Source organism: Stenella coeruleoalba (assembly GCF_951394435.1).
Source record: "Stenella coeruleoalba genome assembly, chromosome: 1".
Taxonomy (NCBI): domain Eukaryota; kingdom Metazoa; phylum Chordata; class Mammalia; order Artiodactyla; family Delphinidae; genus Stenella; species Stenella coeruleoalba.
In genome coordinates this window covers 14213741-14237307 of record NC_137169.1, presented here as the reverse complement: position 1 = coordinate 14237307, position 23567 = coordinate 14213741, and the positions used below count along the sequence as shown (strand labels likewise).

General features: G+C 48.9%; 1 protein-coding gene across 1 annotated transcript; it reads left to right on the top strand.

Moving 5' to 3' along the window:
- Positions 1 to 1622: 1622 nt before the first annotated feature.
- Positions 1623 to 21807, top strand: TAS1R2 (taste 1 receptor member 2; the record flags this gene model as incomplete). The annotated part of the gene is given in 11 exon segments (XM_079946137.1): positions 1623 to 1804; positions 3315 to 3615; positions 6358 to 6861; positions 6864 to 7324; positions 8581 to 8653; positions 19776 to 19899; positions 20365 to 20540; positions 20544 to 20715; positions 20718 to 20738; positions 20741 to 20974; positions 20977 to 21807. Coding segments are annotated over 11 exon segments (2562 nt in total). The 3' UTR covers positions 21291 to 21807.
- Between the last annotated feature and the right edge of the window lie 1760 nt (positions 21808 to 23567).

Here is a 23567-nt window from a genome sequence, read left to right as displayed (position 1 = left end):
TTTCATTACAAGAAAGGACAATCTCGCACTCTGGCAAATTCACCTTTCTCCAGGGTCTGCCCTGCACCCCGCCGTTCACACATGCCTTTTTATTTAATCCCCACACCAATCTCATGAGGCTAGAATTATTATTCCTATTTCAGTAGCAAACAGAGGCTCAGAGAGGTTAAGTAACCTGCCCATTCTCACACAGCACACAGAGCTGATGTCCAGTCCAGGCCGGCTGGAGTCATGCTGCCTCAATGTTCCTCGAGTGTAGACACACACGTCAGCAGGAGCTGGTCAATGATGTAGGTCTGTTACCAGGGGCGCAGTGCTGATACAGATGGAAGAGTCACTGCAGCGCAGAGCAGAAGTGTTCCCGTGAACTGGCACCAGGAAAGGGTTCTAGGAGGAGGTGAGGCTCCAACTGGCCCTTGGAGGAGGATCAGGGTTTGGCAGGGGTGGGCAGGGGGACAGTACTGAGTTTCCAATCCCCTTATTGTCCCTTGGAGCCTCCTCCCACCATGAGCCTGGGCCCCAGGAGCAGCATTCAAGCCTGTGACATATCCACCTGGGCTGGGCGTTTTATAGCAGGCCCCCAAGGCTCCTGCTAGGCCATATTGTTGGGGCAGGAAAGGACCAAAACAGCGTTCTGTGGACAAGGGTCTTTGCTTAAAACAGGTCCCTGATTTGCTGGAGCCGTCTCCCTCCATTGCACTCCTTGGGGGCAGTCACCTTCAACGCTAGGATTTTTCAACTTTCCTTTCTGCCAACACCCCTGCCCCTGGGTCCTGCATCCAAGGGGGGACACCTAGAGGGGGCTCCCTCTGCAGAGGTGATGGTGGATTATTGGGCTGACAGATGGCCCGCCTCCCCCACTCCCACTTCCCAATCTCTTTGCCGCTGTTCCGCTACTTTTACCAAAAGCAAGGTGCTCGCGACGTAATATGGCGTGGAGGTTAAGAGCCAGGCCCTGAGGTCTGGCTGTGTGATTTGAATCGCGGCTCTGCTGGTTGTGCAACCGACACTGAGTTTCTTAACTTCTCTGTGCCTCAGTTTCCTCACCTGTGAAATGGGGTTAGTAATAGTCCTAGTTACTGTGAGTGTTAAATGAGATGGTGAGTGACAAGCACTCAGCGTGATGCCTGGTTCTTAGAATCAGTGGCTGCTGTTGTGGGACAACTACTATGGGTCAGGGGCGGGACACATGACCACGTGCCAGCCCCAATTTGGTCAGGCTCTGGAGTGTGGGCTCCCTTTGCCCCCCTACTCTGTCTCCTGATGGGAGCATCTATGTCCTTTACTGCCAAATGCTTGAAACATCAGGGAGATGTGACCTGACCTCATCTAAATGGCAGAAGGTGTAGGTGTGGCCAGGTTAGCAGGACATGCTCTGTCTACTGCCAGATGGGGTTCTATTGGACCACCCAGGCTCTGCTGTGCCCTAAGAAGGGATCATCCTCATTCCAGCCTCCTCCCCTTCCTTCAGAGCCCTCAAACCTCTCTACCTGTCCCAGGTGCTTTCCTGCTCCTTGGACAGTGACAGGACCCATATGTAAATGTCTGCGCAAATCCCCTGGGGTTAGGTTGCCAGCTCTCCAGGGAGGCAAAGCCACCTCTGGGACCTCCACTTCCCAGCCATGGGAGCCCAGGGCAGGGTGGTCTGCTCCCTGATCTTCCTGCTGCGGGCCCTGGCTGAGCTGACTGAAAACTCGGAGTTCTACTTGCTTGAGGATTACCTCCTGGGTGGCCTCTTCACCCTCCATGCCAACGTGAAGGGCACTGTCCACCTCAACTACCTGCAGGTGCCCAAGTGCAATGAGTGAGTCTCCAGTGTGAGGCTGGAAGTGATGGTGGGGGCAGGGTGGGAGCCGAGGCTGGTCCTCGTCTGGCAATGAATGCGTCTCGTCATTCATTGTCAAACCCCCATCCTGGATGCACCCCATTGGCTCTCAGGGAGGCCCGGCACAGTCCGCGTTATTAAAATCTATGGCGACTATGTCCTGAAATTTTGAAACCTGGTGTCTCAATGTCACGTCTCTTACTAAAGAGTTATGGGATGTTTGAGCCTAGAGGGGTCTTAGAGACCATCAAAACCAACCCCCTTCCCTCTGGCAGCAGCGGGACTCCCAATGAGTCCGTGCCAAGGCCCGGCTGTCATACCTTTGGGAGGCAGGTTCTCGGACTGGAAGGAAGGTTTGTATTTCCCCAGGGCTGTGGTTGGGTGGGCAGGGGTGCTTCCAGGACTGGGGGGGCTTTCCTCTGCACTCCATCCCCTGTGAACCCACTGGGGTGGCAGCATCATTCAGAGATTGAGTGGGCCACCTTCAGGCAGGCATGAAGGCTGGGATACTGGAGCCAGCCTGGGATTATAAAATAGTGATCTTGTGCAGAGAGGGCGAGGCATTCTGAGAAAGAGAGAAGGGAAGGAAGGAGAGTGCAAAGATGGTTAAAGCCTGACTATAAGAAATGAACCATTTATAAGACGTTGGGGAAGATTATATGCTGGCTTGAGAATGGTGAGGGTGATGGTACTAAGCATGATGTTGTATATTTTGATGCTTCTGATGATGGTGGAGAGTCTAGTGAAATGATGGTGGTGATAGAAGTGATGGTGATGTTGATAATGTTGGTAGTAGTAATACTGGTGATAAGGAAAATGGAGTACAGTAATGATGGTGGCGGCAATGGTGATGGTGATTGTGGTGGTGGTGGTGATAGTGAAGGTGGTGGTGGTGATGGTGACAGTGATGGTGGTGGTGATGGTGAGAGTGATGGTGGTGATTGTGATAGTGATAGTGGTGATGGTGGTGATTGTGATGGTGACAGTGATAGTGATGGAGGTGATGGTGATGATGACGGTAGTGGTGGTGGTGATGATGGTAGTGGTATTGATAATGATGGTCACAGACATGGGGTGACTGTGATGGCAGTGGTGATGATACCCATAATAGGAATAGTAGGTGTTGATGGTCACAGTGACGATAGTGATGATGGAGGCTATGGTGGGTAATGGTGGTCACATTGGTGGACATTGATAGAGTGATGACGGAGGTCATAGGGACGGTAGTACTGGTGGCAGTGGTAGTGACTGATGGTGGCCACAGAGATCATAGCGTCAGAGGTGGTCATAGGGACGTTGGTGATCTCAGAGCTGTGGGATGGTGAAAATGATGTAATGCCAGAACCCTCTGGAGTGGTTCCTTCTTGGGCGATGCCTTGGCTTTCCTACTGCAGGCAGGAGGGACAGGCTGGCTCTCCCCTCCACTCCCCTCCCCTCACCTCCTCACTCTGGACCCGTTGCCCACTCCACCCTACTGCGGCCTCTCCAGGTACGAGATGAAGGTGCTGGGCTACAACCTCATGCAGGCCATGCGCTTTGCGGCGGAGGAAATCAACAATGACAGCAGCCTGCTGCCCAGTGTGCTGCTGGGCTACGAGATGGTGGACACCTGCTACATGTCCAACAACATCCATCCTGTGCTCTACTTCCTGTCACAGGATGACTATTTCCTGCCCATCCAGGAAGACTACAGCCACTACATACCCCGCGTGGTGGCCATCACCGGCCCTGACACCTCCGAGTGCCCTGTGACTGTGGCCCACTTCCTCTCCCTCTTTCTCCTTCCACAGGTGAGGCCCCTGGGCCCTGGGAGAAGGGGCTGGGAAGGAGGGTAGCCGAGCGCTTTTCCTGAGGGCTCACCACCCCCACCCACCCCGGGGGTGTTGGATCGGGGAGCAGAAGCAAGGTCAGGACATCCACCCCAGCCCTGGCAAGGTAGCCAGCCTATTGGTTAAGAGCTCAGGCTTTGGAGGCAGAGAGACCTCGGTGTGCATCTTGCCTCTGAGTCTTGGCCAGTGTGAGGCCTTGAGCCAACCTCTTAACTTTCCCAAGCCTCAGTTTCCCCATCTCTAAAGTGGGATGATAAGAGTCCTATCCTTGGACTGTCTGAAGATTAAAGCGTTCAATTTAGAATTTCTAGTGCACAATAGGTAGTCAATAATGTTACTGTTGTTACGTGAAGCACCTTGCGCGAGGATAAAAACTCAGAAAGTGCTCAATATTATCCTATATAATTGCCTAGCACAGAATCTGCGTCACAGCAGGTCCTCAAAAAAGTGCTATAGAATTACTACTGCTATTCGAACTATTTTCACCATCATGAACAAAAAGGCGTGGTCCAGAACTGGCATAAAGTACCTGCTCATTAAAGAGCAGCTGGCACAAGACTTGGCCCGCAGTGGGTAGTTACAAATACTGTAATTTTTTTTTTTTTTTTTTTTTTTTTTTTTTTTTGCGGTACACGGGCCTCTCACTGTTGTGGCCTCTCCTGTTGCGGAGCACAGGCTCCGGACGCGCAGGCTCAGCGGCCATGGCTCACGGGCCCAGCCGCTCCGCGGCATGTGGGATCTTCCCGGACCGGGGCACGAACCCGCGTCCCCTGCATCGGCAGGCGGACTCTCAACCACTGCGCCACCAGGGAAGCCCCAAATACTGTAATTTTTGCTGTTGTTTTTATTATATCAAGCGTCAAGGATCTGACTCAGAGTAGGTGCTCAATCAGTGTTAATATTCTTACGTGAAGAATCTAGTCCGGGACTGAAGTCATTGTTTCATTCATTTAACAAATATTTATGGAGCACCGACTGTGCCAGGTCTTGCTGTAGGTGTTGGGGATGCAGCTGGGGAAATGCACAGAAATTTGCCCTCATAGAGTTTATCTTCCAGTGGGGAGAGACAGACGATCGATGTAAATAAGTATGTGATATAGGATGATAGGAAGTGAGAAGTGAAATGGATAAAAGGAAAAGTCAAGGTTAAGGGAGGTGGGGCACGTCGGCGGGCAGGCGGAGGGGTACAGGGAGATTGGATGGAGGCTTGAAGGGTGTGAAGGAGGAAGAACAGCCTCCACGACAAGGGGTCAGCAGATGCAGAGGCTGGGAGGTGCCTGGTGTGTCCATGGAACTGGGTGAGCAGAGCTGGGACGAGCGGGAGAGGAGAGGAAATCAGAGCGGTGAGCGCTGGGGTCAATGATGGAGCCCCTTGGGGACCACTGACGGACTCTGGCTTTTCCTGAGTGGCATTAGGAACTGTTGGAGGGTCTTGAATATGTGACTGGTGTGTGTGTGAGGAGGGTCACCCTGGAGCCACGCTCAGTGTAGATTGTAGAGGGGAGAGGGGAGAGGATATCGGGGTAACTCATAGCAGGAATGATGGTGGCTGGACTAGGATGGTGTGGGGAGGTGTAGGCACTGAATGGACACACTTTGAAGGCAGATCCAATGGGATGTGCGGATGGCTTGAAGGTGGCATGTTTGAGAGAGACAAGCCAGTGAGGACTCTACGGTTTTGGCCTGAGTAACTGGAAGGATGGATTCACCATCTGGGGAGATGGGGAGATTGTAGGTGAAGCAGGTTCAGGGGAGACAGCAGTTCAGTTCTGGCTACGTTAAGTTTGAAATGTCAAGGAGGCAGTTGCAGGTATGAGTCTGAAATTTAGTAGACAGGTCCGGGGCAGGGCTGTTGGGAGTTGTCAGCATGGATATGGTATTTAAAGCCAGGAGCCTGGATGAGATCACCAAGGGAAGGGGAGCAGATGGAGAAGACACAAGGACTAAAGACTGAGCCCTGGGGTCCTCCAGGGTCAAGAGGTCATAGAGAAGAGGAGAAGCAGCAGCCAGTGAAAGGGGAAGAAAACCGAGACTGCCATCCCAGGGGCTGCGGAAGGAAATGTGACTAATCTGAGGAGGAGGATGGTGAGGAGGAAAGCTTTATGCTCAGGGGCACACAGCAGGCACTCAATAAATGTTACTAGATCATGAGAATGATAATGACGGAAATCACCTAGCCTAGGGCCTGGCACACAGTAGGTGGTCAACAGCGTTGCTAAAGGCTGAGGTGGGGCTGACGTCGATGAGAAGCATCTTGCCCAGGGCCTGGCATGTGGTGGGTGCCCACTAAAGGCTACCAGGCTGATGACCATCGTGAGATGGTGTACATCCCTTAGCCCAGGGCATGGCACACAGTAGGTGCTTGGTAAGTGTTATTACAAGGGTAATCATGATGATGTTAACGTAAAGCACCTAGCCTAGGGCCAGGCACAGGATAGATTCTTGTGAAATGTTATTTCAGTGATGACCATGGTGACGATGGAGTAAACCACCTAGTTCAGGGTCCAACACATAGTAGGTCCTCGTTCATTGTCATTACTGTGATGTCCATGATGACGGTGGAGTAAACCACTTAGCCCTGGGCGTGGCTGGCGCTATGTGCTCCTCAAATGCCGTAAGGATGACGGCGGTGGGTGGAACCCCCCTGGGGGGGGGACCCTGTGAGGCCCTCGCTAATACCTGCTGGACCCTCCCCTCCGGCAGATCACCTACGGTACCATCAATGACCAGCTGCATTTCCCAGCGGTGCTGCGCACGGCGCCAGGTGTGCATCACCAAATGGAGGCCATGGTGCCGCTCATGCGGCACTTCCGCTGGAATTGGATCCTTGTGTTGACAAGCAGCGATGACTATGGCCGCGGCAGCAGCCAGCTGCTCAGCGAGTGCCTGGCCCACCGTGACATCTGCATCGCCTTCCGGGAGACGCTGCCGAGGCCGCAGCCCAACCGGACGATGACGCAGCAGGAGCGTGAGCGCCTGGAGGCCATCATGGGCAAGCTGCAGCAGAGCATGGCGCGTGTTGTGGCCGTGTCCTCGCCAGACCTGGCCCTGTTCAACTTCTTCCGCGAGGTTCTGCGCCAGAACTCCACGGGCGCAGTGTGGGTCGCCTCCGAACCCTGGGCCATCGAGCCGGTCCTGCACCACCTCACCCAGCTGCAGCGCACAGGCACCTTCCTGGGCTTCACCACCCTGGGCATCACCACCCAGAGCAGAGCGTGCCCATCCCGGGCTTCAGCGAGTTCCGCGTGCACCGCTCCCAGGTGAGCCGGCCCGCGCTCAACAGGAGCAGCCCGGGGGCCACCTGCAACCAGGAGTGTGACACCTGTATGGACACCTCTGAGTCCTTCAACACCATCCTCACGCTCTCTGGTGAACGCGTGGTCTACAGTGTGTACTCCGCCGTCTACGCCGTGGCTCACGCGCTGCAGAGCCTCCTGGGCTGCAACCAGACCGGCTGCCACAAGGAGGTGGTCTACCCTTGGCAGGTGAGGTCTGGCCTGTGGAAAGCCAGGGCCCCACGGAGCAGGTGCAGAGTCCGTGGTTGCCATGGAGACCGCAGAGCTGCCCACTGCTCTGCTCTATCCTCCCCTTCCCTTGGTGGGTTCTGGGCAAACGGGTGGGAGAGGCCATGGACCACGCCCTGCCTCCAGACACACAGGAGTCCTTCGTGGTGACAAAACAAAATTCCTTTAAAAAAACAAATTAACTTAATCATCACCACCCATGATAGTCTGTCCTTGGAGATTTGGGTGAAATTCCCTAGAATGAAGCCCCGCAGGCTGGAGCCCCAGTTCTCCCCGCAGCCTCTCCAGGGTGGAGGCCCTGGGGATGAGCTCGTGTATTCCCGTCAGCTCTCAGGTTCACGGTCCCGGTTCGGCATCACCTAGATTCAGGCCTGGAACTTAAAGCTGTGTTTTCCTGGTTTTAGGCACAGGCACACACACACCCTACCTCGGGCCTGTGGAAGGTGTAGAAGGTTTTACTGAGGATCCAGAGGAGAAGAGGAGATACACACCAGAGATGTGCGCTTTCTACTCAGCATTAGACATCTCTGCTTAAACAGTTCACTGACTTTCCCATAGTTTGGAACCAGCTGCCTACTCTATCGCTCAGCCACCCCGCATCCCCATCTTTATCCTCCCCTGATACCCGTCAGGCATCTCTGATACAGCCCATCTGTTAGGAGGCAGGTGGTGATGATCTGAGCAGAGCTTTGGAATCAGGCAGCCTGGGTTCAAGTCCCAGTTCTGCCACCACTAGCTGTGCCACTTTGGGCAAGTTATTTAACATCTCTGAGCCTCGGCTTTCTCATGTATTAAACAGAAGGAGTAATGTGTATGCTGCTGAGTTATTATGAGGATTAATAATAATGTATGTACATTACCTGGTGCAGAGTAGAAGCCGAGTGTCTCCTCCTCTGTTTCTGACACCAGTGTCTGGCCTTAGGAGAGAGGCTGGGCTTGGGGGTAGAGCCACTGCTGGGGTTGGAGGTGGGGCTAGGTGAGGAAGGAGAAGCAAGGCTCAGACCCAGAAGGGGAGCCTGGAGAGACCCAGGCCCCTGCCAGTAATAGGCCCTGCCCTGCCTACTCAGGAGAATTACAGGGAAATGCTTTCTGGCCCCACGTATTGGACCCCTGGAATCCAGGTTCCTCAGCCCAGCTTGGCCAGCAGATGGTTTATCCCAGGATATGATCTGGGGGAACAGGAGGCTGGGGAGTATTTAACAGGGAAAGAGTCAGTATAAGGGGATGTTCTCAAGCTGGGTGCTGCTGGGAGCCACGGGATCTCAGTCTTACCTGGACCTTCTCAGAAGTCACTTTAGAGCAGTCCCCGAGGGTGGGAAGAAGATGGCACTGATCCATTGGCTCCGTATCTCCCAGTGGTCAAGGGTTGTGCCCGGGGGTATGAATTCCCTGGCGTTTCCAGGTTGCGCTCGTGTGATACCCAGCAGCTCCCTGCGGGTGTCTCACCCTGCAGCCCCTGGGCAGAGAGCGGCCAGGTTGGTCTCTGCACGAGGGGAGTCGAGTGAACCCAGCCACGGGCCCTGCTGCTGCCCTGGGCCCCGGGTGGACCTGATTCAACCTCTCTTTCTGCCACCGTCCATTCTGGATTCCTTCACCCTCAGCCATGGGCTGCTCTAGGTCATTGGCATGTGGGGTGATCCAGACATTCATCCCCAAGGTGTCAGAGGCTGTGTCACCTTGTCCGGGCTGGCTCGTGGTCCGGTGGCTGTCTAGTAGCAGTCATCACTGGGCTAGAAACACCAAGTGCTACCTTGGGGAATCGCCTGGATCCCAGTCCTACGCCTTCCTACCCTTAGCAGCACTCCTAGCCCCTCCTGCTAATCCAGGTCATTTACCTCTCCTTTCTTGGCTTTCTCGTTTGCTGGCATGAGACCCCCTAAATGACCAGGTGGTAACCATAGAGCCCTATTGTGTCTGCTGGTGGGAGTATTCCCCCTTTGGAGACCATGCTTTATTCTAGCAGAATCTAAGGTTCTGGAGATGAGAAGCCCTGATTCTACAATGGACCTCTGCAAAGAATGATGAGTGTGGCCAATCCTTTTTCCACCCTGTGGTTGCTGGACCCACGTCTTCTAGAGTGATCAAGTTCCTTGTGGAGTCTGTCATGACAGACAGTAGCAGAGTACACAACTCTGCAACAAGGTAGTGAATGTGATTTGAGGTCTTTCTTTTTAAATGTGGGCATTGACAGCTAGACACTTCCCTCTAAGTACTGCTTTCATTGTATTTCATAAGTTTTGTTACTTGAAAAAATTATCTTTAACTATGGTAAAAAAAACCCATAAATGTTACCATCTTAAAAGATTTTTCCCAATGTTTTAATTGTGGTAAAATACACATAACATAAACTTTACCGTCTTAACCATTTTTAAGTTGACCGTTGAGTAACATTAAGTACATTTATACCGTTGTACAACCATCAAGGCCATTCATCTCCAGAATACTTTCATCTGGCAACATTGAAACTCTATGCCCATTAAACAGTAACTCCTCCTTCATTCCTCTCCTCCAGCCCCTAGAAAGCACCATTCTACTTTCTATCTCTGAATTTGACTGCAATAGATACCTCATATAAGTGGAATCATACAGTATTTGTCTTTTTTATTACTGGTTTATTTCACTTAGCATAAGGTCCTCAACGTTCATCCAAAGTTCAAAGTTCATCCAAAGTTGTAACATGCATCATAATTTCCTTCCTTTTTAAGGCTGAATAATATTCCATTTTATGGATATATAATATTTTGCTCATTCATAAATGGACACTTGGGTTGCTTCCATATTTTAGCTATTGTGAAATTAATACTGTTATGAATAGGAGTATACAAATATCTCTTCAAGACTGCTTTCATTTCTTTTGAGTATATACCCAGAAACGTAATTGCTGGATCATAGGTTAATTCTATTGTTAATTTTTTGTGGGACTACCACGTTCTCCACAGTGGCTGTACCATTTTACATTTCCAGCAGTGAACAAAAGCTCACTGTTCCAATTCCTCTACATCCTCACCAACACTTGTTATTTTCTGTCTTTTTGATAGCAGCCATCTTAATGGGTGTGAAGTGGTCTCTCATCGTGGTTTAGATTCTTACTTTCCTAATAATTACTGATATTGGGTATCTTCTCATGTGCTTATTATCCATTTGTATATCTTCTTTGAAGAAATGTTTGTTCAAGTCTATTTTTTTCTTTTTCTTTTTTGGCGGTACGCGGGCCTCTCACTGTTGCGGCCTCTCCCGTTGTGGAGCACAGGCTCTGGACGTGCAGGCTCAGCGGCCATGGCTCACGGGCCCAGCCGCTCCATGGCATGTGGGATCCTCCCGGACTGGGGCACGAACCCGTGTCCCCTGCATTGGCAGGTGGACTTCAACCACTGCGCCACCAGGGAAGACCCTATTTTTTTCATTTTTTAATCAGGTTGGTTTTTTGGTTGTTGTTGAGTTTTAGGAGTTCTCTGTATTCTGCGTATTAATACCTTGTATACCTTATTTGCAAATATTTTATCCCACTCTATAGGTTGTCTTTTTACTTGGTTGATAGTATCTTTTGATGCGTAAATTTTAAATTTTTCATTAAGTCCAATTTGATCACTTTTTTTCTTTTGTTGCCTGTGCCTTTGGTGTCATCTCCAAGAAACCATTGCCAAAGTCAGTGTCGTGAAACTTTTGCCCTGTGTTTTCTTCTAAGAGTTTTTATAGTTTTAGATCTTCCATTTAGGTCATGGATCTGTTTTCAGTTAATTTTTATATATGGTGTTAAGTACAGGCCACTTCATTCTCTTGCCTCTGGGTATCCAGTTTTCCCAGAATCATTGGCTTAAAACACTATCTTTTCCCCATTGAATGGCCTAGAAACCTTTGTCAAAATCATTTGACCAGGGCTTCCCTGGTGGTGCAGTGGTTGCAAGTCCACCTGCCGATGCAGGGGACATGGGTTCATGCCCCGGTCCAGGAAGATCCCACATGCCGCGGAGCGGCTAGGCCTGTGAGCCATGGCTGCTGAGCCTGCGCGTCTGGAGCCTGTGCTCCGCAACGGGAGAGGCCACAACAGTGAGAGGCCTGCGTAGCGCAAAAAAAAAAAAAAAAAAAAATCATTTGACCATATATGTGAGGTTTTATTTTTGGACTTTATTTTATTCCATTTGTCTGTGTGTCTCTTTAGTCTGGTACCACACTGTTTGATTACTGTCACTTTGTAGAAAGTTTTTTGTTTTTTTTTTTTATAAATTTATTTTTATTTATTTATTTTTGGCTGCATTGGGTCTTCGTTGCTGTGTGTGGGCTTTCTCTAGTTGTGGCGAGCGGGGGTTGCTTAGCAGTTGTGGCCAGGGCTCAAACCCGTGTCTCCCGCATTGGCAGGCAGATTCTTAACCACTGCGCCACCAGGGAAGTCCTGTAGAAAGTTTTGAAATCAGGAAATGTGATTTCTCCAGCTTTGCTCTTTTTCAAGATTGTTTTGGCTATTCAGGCTCCCTTGAGATTCCATATGAATTTCAGTTTTTGTATTTCTGCAAAAAAACCTCATTGGAATTTTGATAAGAACTACATTAAATCTGTAGATTGCTTTGGGTAGTATTGACATCAAAACAATATTAAGTCTGCCAATCCGTAAACATGGGATGTCTTTCCATTTATTTATGTCTTCTTTAATTTCTTTTAGAAATGTTTTGTAGTGTTCATTGTACAAGTCTTTCCCTCCTTGGTTAATTCCTAAGTATTTTATTCTTTTTGATGCTATTGTAAATAGAATTATTTTCTTAATTTCCTTTTTGAATTATTCATTGTTAGTGTGTAGAAAACAACTGATTTTTGTGTGTTGACTTTGTGTCTTGATACTTTGCAGAGTTCACTTATTGGTCCTAACAATTTTTTTGCAGAATCTTTAGGATATTTTACATATAAGATATCATCTGTGAGCAGGTAATTTTATTGATTACTTTCCAATTTAGATGACTTTTTTTTTCTTGCCTAATTGCTCTGGCTAGGACCTCCAGTACTGTGTTAATAGAAGGGGTGAAACTGCACATCTTTGCCTTGTTCCTGATTTTAGAGGAAGAGCTTTCAGTCCTTCTCCATTGAATATGATATTCACTGTTGGCTTTTCACATAGAGCTTTTATTATGTTGAGGTAGTTTTCCTCTACTTCTTGTTTGTTGAGTGTTTTTCTATCATGAAAGAGTCAAATACTTTTCCTTCATCAATTGAGATGATCATGTGTTTTATTAAATTTATTTATTTTTGATTGAAGTATACTTGATGTACAATATTATATAAGTTACAGGGGCACAATATAGTGATTCACAATTTTTAAAGATTATACTCCATTTATAGTTATTATAAAATATTGGCTATATTCCCTATGTTGTACAATGTTTCCTTGTAGCTTATTTTATACATAGTAGTTTGTACCTCTTAATCCCCTACCCCTATATTGACCCTCTTCTCTTCCCCTTTTCCCATTGGTAACCACTAGTTTGTTCTCTATATCTGTGAGTCTGTTTCTTTTTTGTTATATTCACTAGCTTGTTGTATTCTTTAGGTTTCACATATAAGTGATACTATACAGTATTTGTCTTTGTCTGACTTATTTCACTAGCATAACATCATCCAAGTCCATCAGTGTTGTTGCAAATTTCATTCTTTCTTATGACTGAGGAACATGTGTTTTTTTCCCTTCATTTTGTTAATGTGGTGTATTACATTGATTGATTTTCGTATGTTGAACTATCTTTGTATTACAGGAATAAATCCCATGTGATCGTGGTGTATAATCCTTTTAGTATGCTGCTGAATTCAGTCTGCTAGTATTTTGTTGAGAATTTTTGCATCGATATTCATAAGGGATATTGGTTTGTAATTTTCTTTTCTTGAAGTCTTTTTGACTGGCTTTGTTATCAGATTGATGCTGGCCTCATAGAATGAGTTAAGGAGAGTTCCTTCCTCTTTAGTTTTTGGTAGAATTCACCAGTGAAGCCATCAGATCCAGGACTTTTCTTTGTGGGGGGATTTTTTGATTACTGATTCAATCTCCTCATTAGTTATAGGTCTATTCAGATTTTCTATTTCTTCATGATTTAGTATTAGTAGATTTTGTGTTTCTAGGAATTTGTTTCATCTAGTTTATCCAATTTGTTGGTGTATAATTGCTTATAGTACTCTCTTATAATTGTTTTTATTTCTGTAGAATCAGTGGGAATGTCCTCACTTTCATTTCTGATTTTAGTAATTTGAATCCTCTCTTTTTTTCTTAGCCATTTTAGCTAGAGGTTTGTCAATTTTGCTGATCTTTTCAAAGAACCAACTTTTGGCTTAATCGATTTTCTCTAATATTTTTCTATTTTTTAATTTGTTTCACTCTGCTTTAATCTTTATTATTTCCTTCCTTCTGCTAGTTTCAGGTTTAGTTTGATCTTCTTTTTCTAGTTCCTTAAGCTGTAAAGTTAGGTTGTTGTTTTGAGATCTTTCTTGTTTTCCAATGTAAGTGTTTATAGCTTTAAATTCCCCCCTTAGCACTGCTTTGCTGTATCCCGTTTTGTTCATTGTGTTTTCATTTTCATTCATCTTTAAGTATTTTCTAATCCCATTTGTGAGTTCTTTGATTCGTTGGTTGTGTAAGAGCATTGTTTAATTTTCACAAATTTTCCAGTTTTCATTCTGTTATTGATTTTTAACTTCATCCTATTGTGGTCAGAGAAGATACTTTGTGTGATATCTATCTTTTTAAAATTTATTTTTATTTATTATTATATTTATTTATTTATTTATTTTTGCGGTATGCGGGCCTCTCACTGTTGTGGCCCCCCCTGCTGCGGAGCACAGGCTCCGGACGCGCAGGCTCAGCGGCCATGGCCCAGCCGCTCCACGGCATGCGGGACCCCCCCCCCCCCGGACCGGGGCATGAACCCGCGTCCCTTGTATTGGCAGCTGAACTCTCAACCACTGCGCCACCAGGGAAGCCTGATATCTATTTTTTAAAATTTATTCACACTTAATTCATGGTTTAACATAAGGTCTGTCCTTGTCTGGAAAATGTCCCAGGTGCACTTGGGAAGATGTATATTCTGTTTTTGTTGGGTAGAATGTCCTATGTATATCTGTTAAATCCAGTTGGTTTATTGTGTTGTTCAAGTCCTCTATTTCCTTACTTATTTTTTGTCTGGTCGTTCTATCCATTATTGAGAGTGAGGTATGGAAGTCTTCAATTATTACTGGGGAATATTATGTGTTGAATTGTCTTTTCTCCCTTTAATTCTGATGGTCTTTGCTCCATGTATTTTGTGGCTCTCTAGTTAGGTGCATATCTGTTTATAATTATTATATCTTCTTGATCTTTTTTTTTTTTAATTTATTTATTTTTGGCTGCATTGGGTCTTCGTTGCTGCACACGGGCTTTTCTCTAGTTGCAGCGAGGAGGGGCCACTCTTCCCCGCGGTGCACGGGCTTACTGCTGTGGCTTCTCTCGTGGAGAATGGGCTCCAGGCACACGGGCTTCAGTAGTTGTGGCTTGCGGGCTCCAGAGCACAAGCTCAGTAGTTGTGGCTCACGGACTCAGTTGCTCTGCAGCATGTGGGATCTTCCCGGACCAGGTCTCGAACCCCTGTCTCCTGCATTGGCAGGCGGATTCTCAACCACTACGCCACCAGGGACGCCCTCTTCTTCTTGATCTTTTGACCCTTTTATTGTCATAAAGGTCCTTCTTTTTCCCTAGTAAACGTTTTTGTTGGTATTCCGCCTGCCCCACCGGCTTCCTTTGAGACTTTATCTTTTTTTTTTTTTTTTTACATTTTGAATATTGTATACCTAAGAGTAGTTTTTTAAAAGTATTTATCCCACTTGGTGTTCTCTGAACTTTCTGGATCTGTGATTTGGCATCTGTCATTAATAATTATAAAATTCTCAGCCTATATTCCTTCAAATATTTCTTCTGTTCCTTTCTTTCTTCTCCTTTGAGTATTCTCATTATATGTATGTTACATATTTTGCAATTGTTCTATAGCTCTTAGATATTCTGTTCTCTTTTTTTCACTTTTTTTTTTCGCTTTGCTTTTCACTTTGGGATGTTTCTATAGATATATCTTCAAGCTCACTGGCTTTTTCCTCAGCTATGTCCAGTCTACTGATGAGCCCATCAAAGACATTCTTTATTTCTGTTACCATAGGTTTTTTCAAAATGTGTTGCATTTCCTTTTGGTTCTTTCTTTCAGTTTCCAGTTCTCTGCTTACATTACCCATCTTTTCTTGAATGTTGTTCACTTTTTCAGTTACAGCTCTTAGCGTATTAATCATAGTTATTTTAAACTTCCTGTCTGATAATTGGAAAATCTCTACCATATGTGAGTCTCATTCTGATGCTTGTTTTGTCTCTTCAGACTTTTTTTTTGTCTTTTAACATGCCTTGTAATTTTTTGTTGAAAGCCAGACATGATGTGTTTGTTAAAGGAACTGAGGTAAATAAATTTTAGCATGAGGTTTTATGTTTATTTGGGTAGGAGTGAGGCTATGTTTACTCTTTGCCATAGCTGTGGTGTCAGAGGCTAAAATTTCCTCTAATGTCTCCCTCTTTTGGTCTTCCCTGCTGGCTTTGGGTTTTCCTAGAGACTCCTTCTTAAACAGAATTTGAGCCTTGCAGTTCTTTTGGTTGTAATCCCCTGTTATTATATAGGAGCCTGAATGATGTGGTGGTAAGATGTGGGAGGAGGGGAAGAATTCTGGAATCATCTGTGACCAGGTTTTATTCTTTTGGTAAGCCTGTGCCCTGGGCTGTGCCCTTCACAAGTGCCTCTCAGCTCTCCCCACCTTCGGTGAGACAGGAAGGCCAGAGGGGGGCTGCAGTTGGGTACTTCCTTTCCCCTATGTCAATTCAGCTGTGGTAAAATAGTTTCCCTTGAGGGCAGGCCTTTGTTAAGGAGAACAGAATGCTCTGGGTGTATTTCAGAATGGTTGCTTTTTCCTCTCCCCTTGCTGGAGAGCAGTCTTTACCCTGAGAAGCTGGTGGGGCTCCTGAGGTTGAGGATGCACCCCTAGAGCCCTCTCTCAAGCTAGTCTGAGCTCAGTCCCAGCAACTGGTCATTTGCTCTCTAGCTGCTCCTACCAGTTGCTGCCTCCAGCAGCATTTCCTGCTCCTGCTAAGCTGTGACTCTTTGTGTGCACCTGTCTCCCCGGTTTTGGGATCTGTAGTTTGCCCCATGACCCCAATTCTCTGATGGACCTAAGAAGGGTTGTTGATTTTTAGCTTGTTCAGCCTTTTCCTTGTTGTGAGGATGGAGGTGGTGACTTCCAAGCTCCTTACATGCCAGACCAGAAACCAGAAGTTCCCCATTCTCTCCTGAATCTACACCAGCAAGGCTTTCCACCACATCACTCTTCTGAAACTGCTTTTGTGAAGGTCACTGATGTCTAGATATTGCCAATCCAACCATCATCATTGTAGTCAACCTGTGAACAGATGTGACACAGCTGATTACTTCCTCTCTTTGGAAACAATATCTTTACTCGAATTCTGGGCCAGTATCTCTCTTGGTTCCCCTACAGCTATGACTACTCCTTCTAGGTCTCCTTTCCTGGTCCCTCCTTATCCCCTTGACCTTTAAACCCTGGAGGGTACAAGAGGTCAGCCAATGGACTTATTCTCTTCTCTGTCTACAGGGCTGGAAATATGATCCATAGGTTTATAACTTCCAATTTTATATCTTCAGACTGGACTTCTCCCCTCAACTTTAAGTCAAATATTCACCTGCTTATGCAAAGTTGCTCCCCCACGGTCTTCCCATTCCAGTAAAAGGCAACACCATCTTTCTGTTGTTTGACCAAAAGCATTGAGTCATCCTTGACTCCTTTCTTTCTCATCCAACCCAGCAGTAAATCTTGTCCAGCCTACTTTCAAAACACATCCAGAATCTGACCACTTCCCACCTCTTCCACGGCTCTCTCTTTAGTCAGAACCGCCACCATTTCTCAGCTGGGCTATTACAGTAACAGCCTGCCTGGTCTCCTGTTGTGCCATTACCCCTCATGATCTATATTCAGACAGGGCAATCCTGTTAAAATGAAGGTCAGATCCTGTCACTCCTCTGCTTGGGATCCTCCAGTAGCTTCTCATTTCATTCAGAGTAAAAGCCAAAGTATTTTGACTCCAACTCTTTTTTTTTTTTTGCGGTACCCGGGCCTCTCACTGTTGTGGCCTCTCCTGTTGCGGAGCACAGGCTCCGGACGCGCAGGCTCAGCGGCCGTGGCTCACAGCCCCAGCCGCCCCGCGGCATGTGGGATCTTCCCGGACCAGGACACAAACCCTCATCCCCTGCATCGGCAGGCGGACTCTCAACCACTGCGCCACCAGGGAAGCCCGACTCCAACTCTTTGAACAGATCCACTGTTCTTCCTCTTGCTCATTCTGCTAGAGCCACGCTGGCCTTGCTGCTCCTCGACTAAGCCAAGTCTCCCAACCGCAGGACCTTTGCACATGCTGTCCCTGCTGCCTAAACAGATATCTTCATGACCTGCTCCCTCCCAGCCTTTACATCTTTACTCCAATGTCACCTGCTGGATGAGGCCTTCCTTCTCCTCTCACCCAATGTGAAAGTGAAATCAGCTCCTCCATCATTCTCCATATCCCTTGCATGGCTTTATTTTCCTTCACAATATTTATCACCATCTCTTGTATCATAGGTTTATATGTGTGTTGTCTCTCTTCCCCATGAAAATATTCATTTCATAAGAACAGAGACTTTGTCTCATTTGGTTCACAGCTATATTTCCAGTGCCTGGCATCGGTATGTACTCAATACCTTTTTGAATGAATGAATGTGTGAATATCAGGTTGAGACTCCATGGGTAAGAGGTAGGATTAATTTGGTTACTTAGGGGCTCAGAGTTAGTGTAGAGATGAATTTGGAGGAGGCGGGGAGTACATGGCAACGGAGTGGTGGGGTGTAGGTCTGGATAAGGTGTGTGCGTGTGCGTGTGCGTGTGCGTGTGCGTGTGTGTGTGTGTGTGTGTGTGTTGGTGGGCATAGGCCTGCACATGTGTGTGGTCCCACAGGAGGCAGAAAAGACCACAGAGGGAAGGCTGGCAGGGGATCAGACTTAACTTGGCTGATGGAGAGCCTCTTCCATGAGGTTTCAGGGAGTGAACAAGACATCCAGAAACATCACCTGATGCATGTGCAAGAGAGACTAGAGGGGCGGAACGGGAAAGCAGGTGATCTCTGAGAGGCCAGAAGAGAAGGGCTCTGAGGTCGAGTGGTCCTGCCATGGCTCCTCTTGTCTGGCCCTTGGTCCTTTATCTGTGTACTCTTGCAACACCCTCCTCATTGGTTGTCAGAATGATTTCTATACAACCCGAATCTAATCAGGCCACTCCCCACTCAAGAGCCATGGCTGCTTCCCACCACCCCTACATTTTTAGTGTCATAGTTCAGTCTTCCACCCTCTCCCACCCTCTCCCCATGCAGCCTGACTTCAGCCAGGCTCGGACACACCCTCTTCCCAAAAATGCCATCCCCATCCTCTCTTCCACCTCATTGCTCTTACAGTTTCCTCTGCTTGTAATTCATTCATTCATTTAATAAACAATCATTGGAGGCCTCCTCTTTGCTGGGCACGCTTCTAGTTTCTAGAAATATAGCAGGGACTTCCCTGGTGACACAATAGTTAAGAATCTGCCTGCCAATGCAAGGGGCATGGGTTCGATCCCTGGTCTGGGAAGATCCCACATGCTGTGGAGCAACTACTACTACTACTACTACTACTACATATGTCACAACTACTGAGCCTGTGCTCTAGAGCCCGCGAGCCGCAACTACTGAGCCCACGTGCCACAACTACTGAAGCCCGCGTGCCGCAATTACTGAAGCCCGCACGCTTAGAGCCCATGCTCTGCAACAAGAGAAGCCACTGCAATGAGAAGCCTGTGCACCACAATGAAGAGTAGCCCCTGCTCACCACAACTAGAGAAAGCCCACATGCAGCAACGAAGACCCAACGCAGCCAAAAATAAATAAATAAATAAGTAAATTTATTTTTAAAAAAAGAAAAAAGAAATATAGCAGTAAAAGCAATAGACGTGGCCACTGCCTACCTGCTCTTGCTCACCTGAAAACCCCTGCCCCTCCATAAAAGATGTGTTAATTAGGACTCTTGGTGGTAAGCGACAGAAAGCAATATAAATAAAAGTTAGTTTATTGCCTCACATCATTGAAAATTCCAGGAGTTGACCTGAAGGGGAAGCTTCAGGCAAGGCTGGATCCAGGGTCTCACTCTCTCCATCTCCCAGATCCTTCCTCAGGCATGTTCTCCCCCTGGAAACCAGCGGGCTGCTAGCAGCTCCAGAGTTATATCCTATTCACTCAGCAGCCTCAGAAAGTCTCCGTCTCAACAGCTGGGTGCTGTTACCCGAAGAAGGTGGATTAGGTCTTTGCTGGGTGAAACTAAGAAGGTGCCTACAGAGGTCCAGTTCTAATGGCAATCCCAGCACCCCTCCCCCTCCCAGACAGAAGCCAGTTCCCCTCCCCTGAGCATCCTGCTGCGGATGAGTTAGAGAGGGTAAGGGAGCCCCCAGAGAGTGGGAAAGAGGACTCAGGGTCTTTTACTCTCCTCCCTCCAGATTGCTGTGTCTATGTGTTCCAAGGACTGCCATCCTGGGCAAAAGAAGAAGCCAGCTGGCATCGACCCGGGCTGCTTCGAGTATATTGACTGCCTCTCTGGCACCTTCCTCAACCGAGCTGCAGGTATGATTCATGGGCCCACATGCTTGTCTTGCCACTGCCCTGCCCTGGAGGGGGGTAGTCTCCAGGGCCCTTCACCTTTGGCAGGGTCTCTGGGGTCTCCCCCATGGTACGTAAGTGTCCAAAGGCTAAGGATTATGTCTTTCCCACCAGAGGGTGAGGTCTCGGGAGGAAGGAATTATAGTTATTAGACTCTGAGTCAAGGAGTCCTCGGTTCAAATCCTGCCTCTATAACTTCCTGGCTTTGTGACTTTACCTGGCTGAGCCTCAGTTTCCTCATCTGTGAAATGGGGTTGCTGTGAGGAGTTGATGAGTCGGGGGGTGTAAGGGACTCAGTGAGCATTGGTCGCCCTTAGCTCTCTCTCTCTCTCTCTCTCTCCTGCCGTGGCCTGGCTCAATGCAGGCCCAGTGGATGTAGATGCTGAGAAGGCAGGTTCGGCTGTTGGGAGTTGCTGTGGGCTCTTGCAGGTGAATTCGACTGCCAGCCCTGCCCAAGTTACGAGTGGTCCCGCAGGAAGGACATCTCCTGCTTCAAGTGGCAGCTGGCCTTCCTTGAATGGCATGAGGCACCCACCATCACTGTGGTCGTGCTGGCTGCCCTGGGCTTCCTCGGCACCCTGGCCGTCTCGATAATCTTCTGGAGGTAGTTTCAGACGCCCATGGTTCGCTTGGCTGGGGGGCCTGTGTGCTTCCTGATGCTGACGCCGCAGCTGATGGCATACATGGTGGTCCCCGTGTATGTAGGGCCGCCCATGGTCTCCACGTGCCTCTGCCTCCAGGCCTTCCTCACGCTCTGCTTCACCGTCTGCATCTCCTGCATCACGTGCGCTCTTTCCAGATCATCTCATCTTCAAGATGGCCAGACGCCTCCCACGGGCCTACGGCTTCTGGGTCCGCTACCATGGGCCCTACGTCTTCGTGGCATTCATCACGATGCTCAAGACAGTCATCGTGGGGAGCAGCATACTGGCCGTGACCACCAACCCCACTGCCCACACTGACCCCAATGACCCCAAGGTCACGACCCTGTCCTGCAACCCCAGCTACCACCGGGGGCTGCGGATCAACAGCAGCCTGGACTGCTCGCCTCCGTGCTGGGCTTTGGCTTTGCCCACATAGGCAAGGAGCTGCCCACCAACTACTGCGAGGCCAAGTTCATCACCTTCTGCATGACCTTCTACTTCACCTCCTCCGTCTTCCTCTGCATCTTCGTGTCTGTCTACGAGGGGGTGCTGGTCACCATCCTGGGCCTCTTGGTCACTGTGCTCTACCTCCTGGGCATCACCCTGGGCTACTTCGGCCCCAAGTGCTACATGATCCTCTTCTACCTGGAGTGCCACACGCCAGCCTACGTCAACAGCATGATTCAGGGCTACACCATGGGGAGGGGATAGCACTCCTATCATCTGCCCATTGGGATGAGGGCCTCAGCGTTGGGAGATGGAGGCCGGCGGCTTGCTTGTTCAACTCCAGATGTCTGCAAGGAAGCCACCCCCAACGATTACCACCATGCCCTGGTATCTGATTTGGCGTTCCTCCGAGGTTCTCTGCATCCTGGCCATTTTTACCCACCTAGCGATGGATGCCTAGAAACATTTGCCCTTCGTTCCTTTCCCTGGAGCTGTTTAGCTTGCCAGGCATGCCACCCCGTTCTAGAAAAACAACCCAAGGTGACCTATTGGTCTCCAAGGACGGAGTCCAGTTTGGCAGCCTACAGCCGCCATCTGGTGGTCACTGTGGGTACCTGCAGGTTCACGGTGAAGGGACGCCTGCTGGAGGGCTGGGCTGGGGTTAGAGGATGTGAGCTCAAATAATGCTGCCCTGCCTCATTCACTAGCTGCCCGTGTGTCCGCGTCTCATCCCCGAGATTCCCCCAGAGCACGAATCCCCGGCTTCTCTGTTGTCTCTGAGTACGGCTGAGCCCATAAATGCTCGGGAATAAACCTCGCTTGGGTGAAACGAATGAGTTTCCTTCTTGTTTTCCGGAGGTCCCCTAAGAAGATGTGGAATCGGAGACCTCGGTTTCAATCCCAGCATTGCCACTTCTGAGCTGTGTACCTTGGGCCAATTATTTACTGCCCCTGAGCCTACACTTCCGCGTCCCTAAAATGGGAACATTGAAGGATCGGAGATAAGGGGTGCAAAGTGCGTATATTAAGTACTCAGTAAATGCCGACCGTTGCAAATCCACATGTCCCTGGAACCATCAGGGGCAAAATAAGACTGTTTCCTTTTTACACCCTGATGTCCATGGTATATCTTCTAGCCCATGGTACTAGCCTCTGTTGGAAACTGGCCCCCACCCAGTAAATACTGGGTGTTGTTATGGGGTGCTCGAGCCTCTCACGTGCTCCAGAGCCACTGTGTACCATGGCACTGCCAAACCCGGGAGAGGCTGCTCTGCTGGGTGTGGCCGTATGCATGTCAACCACCCCCGATGGTGGGCTCCAGCTGCAGGAGGGGCCCTGTCTTCCCTGTTCAGGGGTCAGACCTGGCCTCTGACAGCTCACCAGGGAGCCACAACTTCCGTTCTGAGGCCTCCAAACTGCTGCCTGCCCAGAGAGGTTGAGTGACCGGCTCAGGTGCACCCAGCTCCAAGTTGGGAGAGGGAGTGTCAGAGCCTCAGTGCACTCAGGCAGGGAGATGGGGGCCCTGAAGAATCCATAACTGCGGTGACATGGTGGCCTTCTCAGAAATCCCCGGGAGTGATTGAGAGCTTGGCCAGCCCCAACCCTGGCAGGAACAACTTCCCTAAGCTTATTTGCGGCTGGGAGGGCAGGACTGAGTCCTTGTCCTGAATTTACCTCTTTCATGCTTCAGGGTGGTGGGTGGCAGGATCTTGGCTTGAACCATCTGGGATTTGGGGCAACGGCCTTCATATTTTGGGCCGCTTCTCCGTGGACGGTCCCTGTTTCTCTTCCCTAAGCCTCTTTCTGGAGCCTGGCACAGAGCAGGTGCTCCGTGGATACTGACGAACCGCTAAGTCACTGTCGGCTTCCTCCACTATCTCCTCCACCGCCCACTGCCCCTTCCCCAAACCATCACATCGTTCATTCAGTTCATCCTTCATGGCCTGGGGTACTGGAAGGACGCAACAAATATTTGTGCTTACAATTGATGAGGACAATTGCCCTCCCTAAGAACTGTACTGTAATTTTATCCATTTATTCCTCACCAAACTCTATGAGTTGGGTGCTGTTAGGGTCCTTATCTTACAGATGGGGAAAAAAAGAGACTCAAAAGGGTTATGAAATGTCCCCAGCCCCACACAGCTCACCCCAGGAACCATGGCCCTCTGTGGAGTGAGACCCAGACAGCCCTGCCTGGAAAGCTGGTGCAGGGGAATGGCAATCACGGCTGGGTGGACGGGGTGCAGTGTCCCCGCCAGGGCCCTGTGGTGTGCTGGGGGGCTTCAGATTTTAGAGAGATGGCTGGTGGATGCAGTGACCAGGGAAGACTTTGGGGGAAGCTGGCATTTGAAAAGAGCCTTGAAGGACAGAGAAGTTTGGGAAGGCAGGAAGTATGAGTGTTTGGGGAGGAGCGGGGGTTGGGGAGGGGCGGGGTGGGTGGGACAGGCAGCAGAGCAAAGGCAGAGTGGAGGGAGGCCCCAGGAGCAGGCGGCTGAGGGTGGCTGGGTAGTAGAACCGAGCGTGGAAGGATAGCTGGGGCTA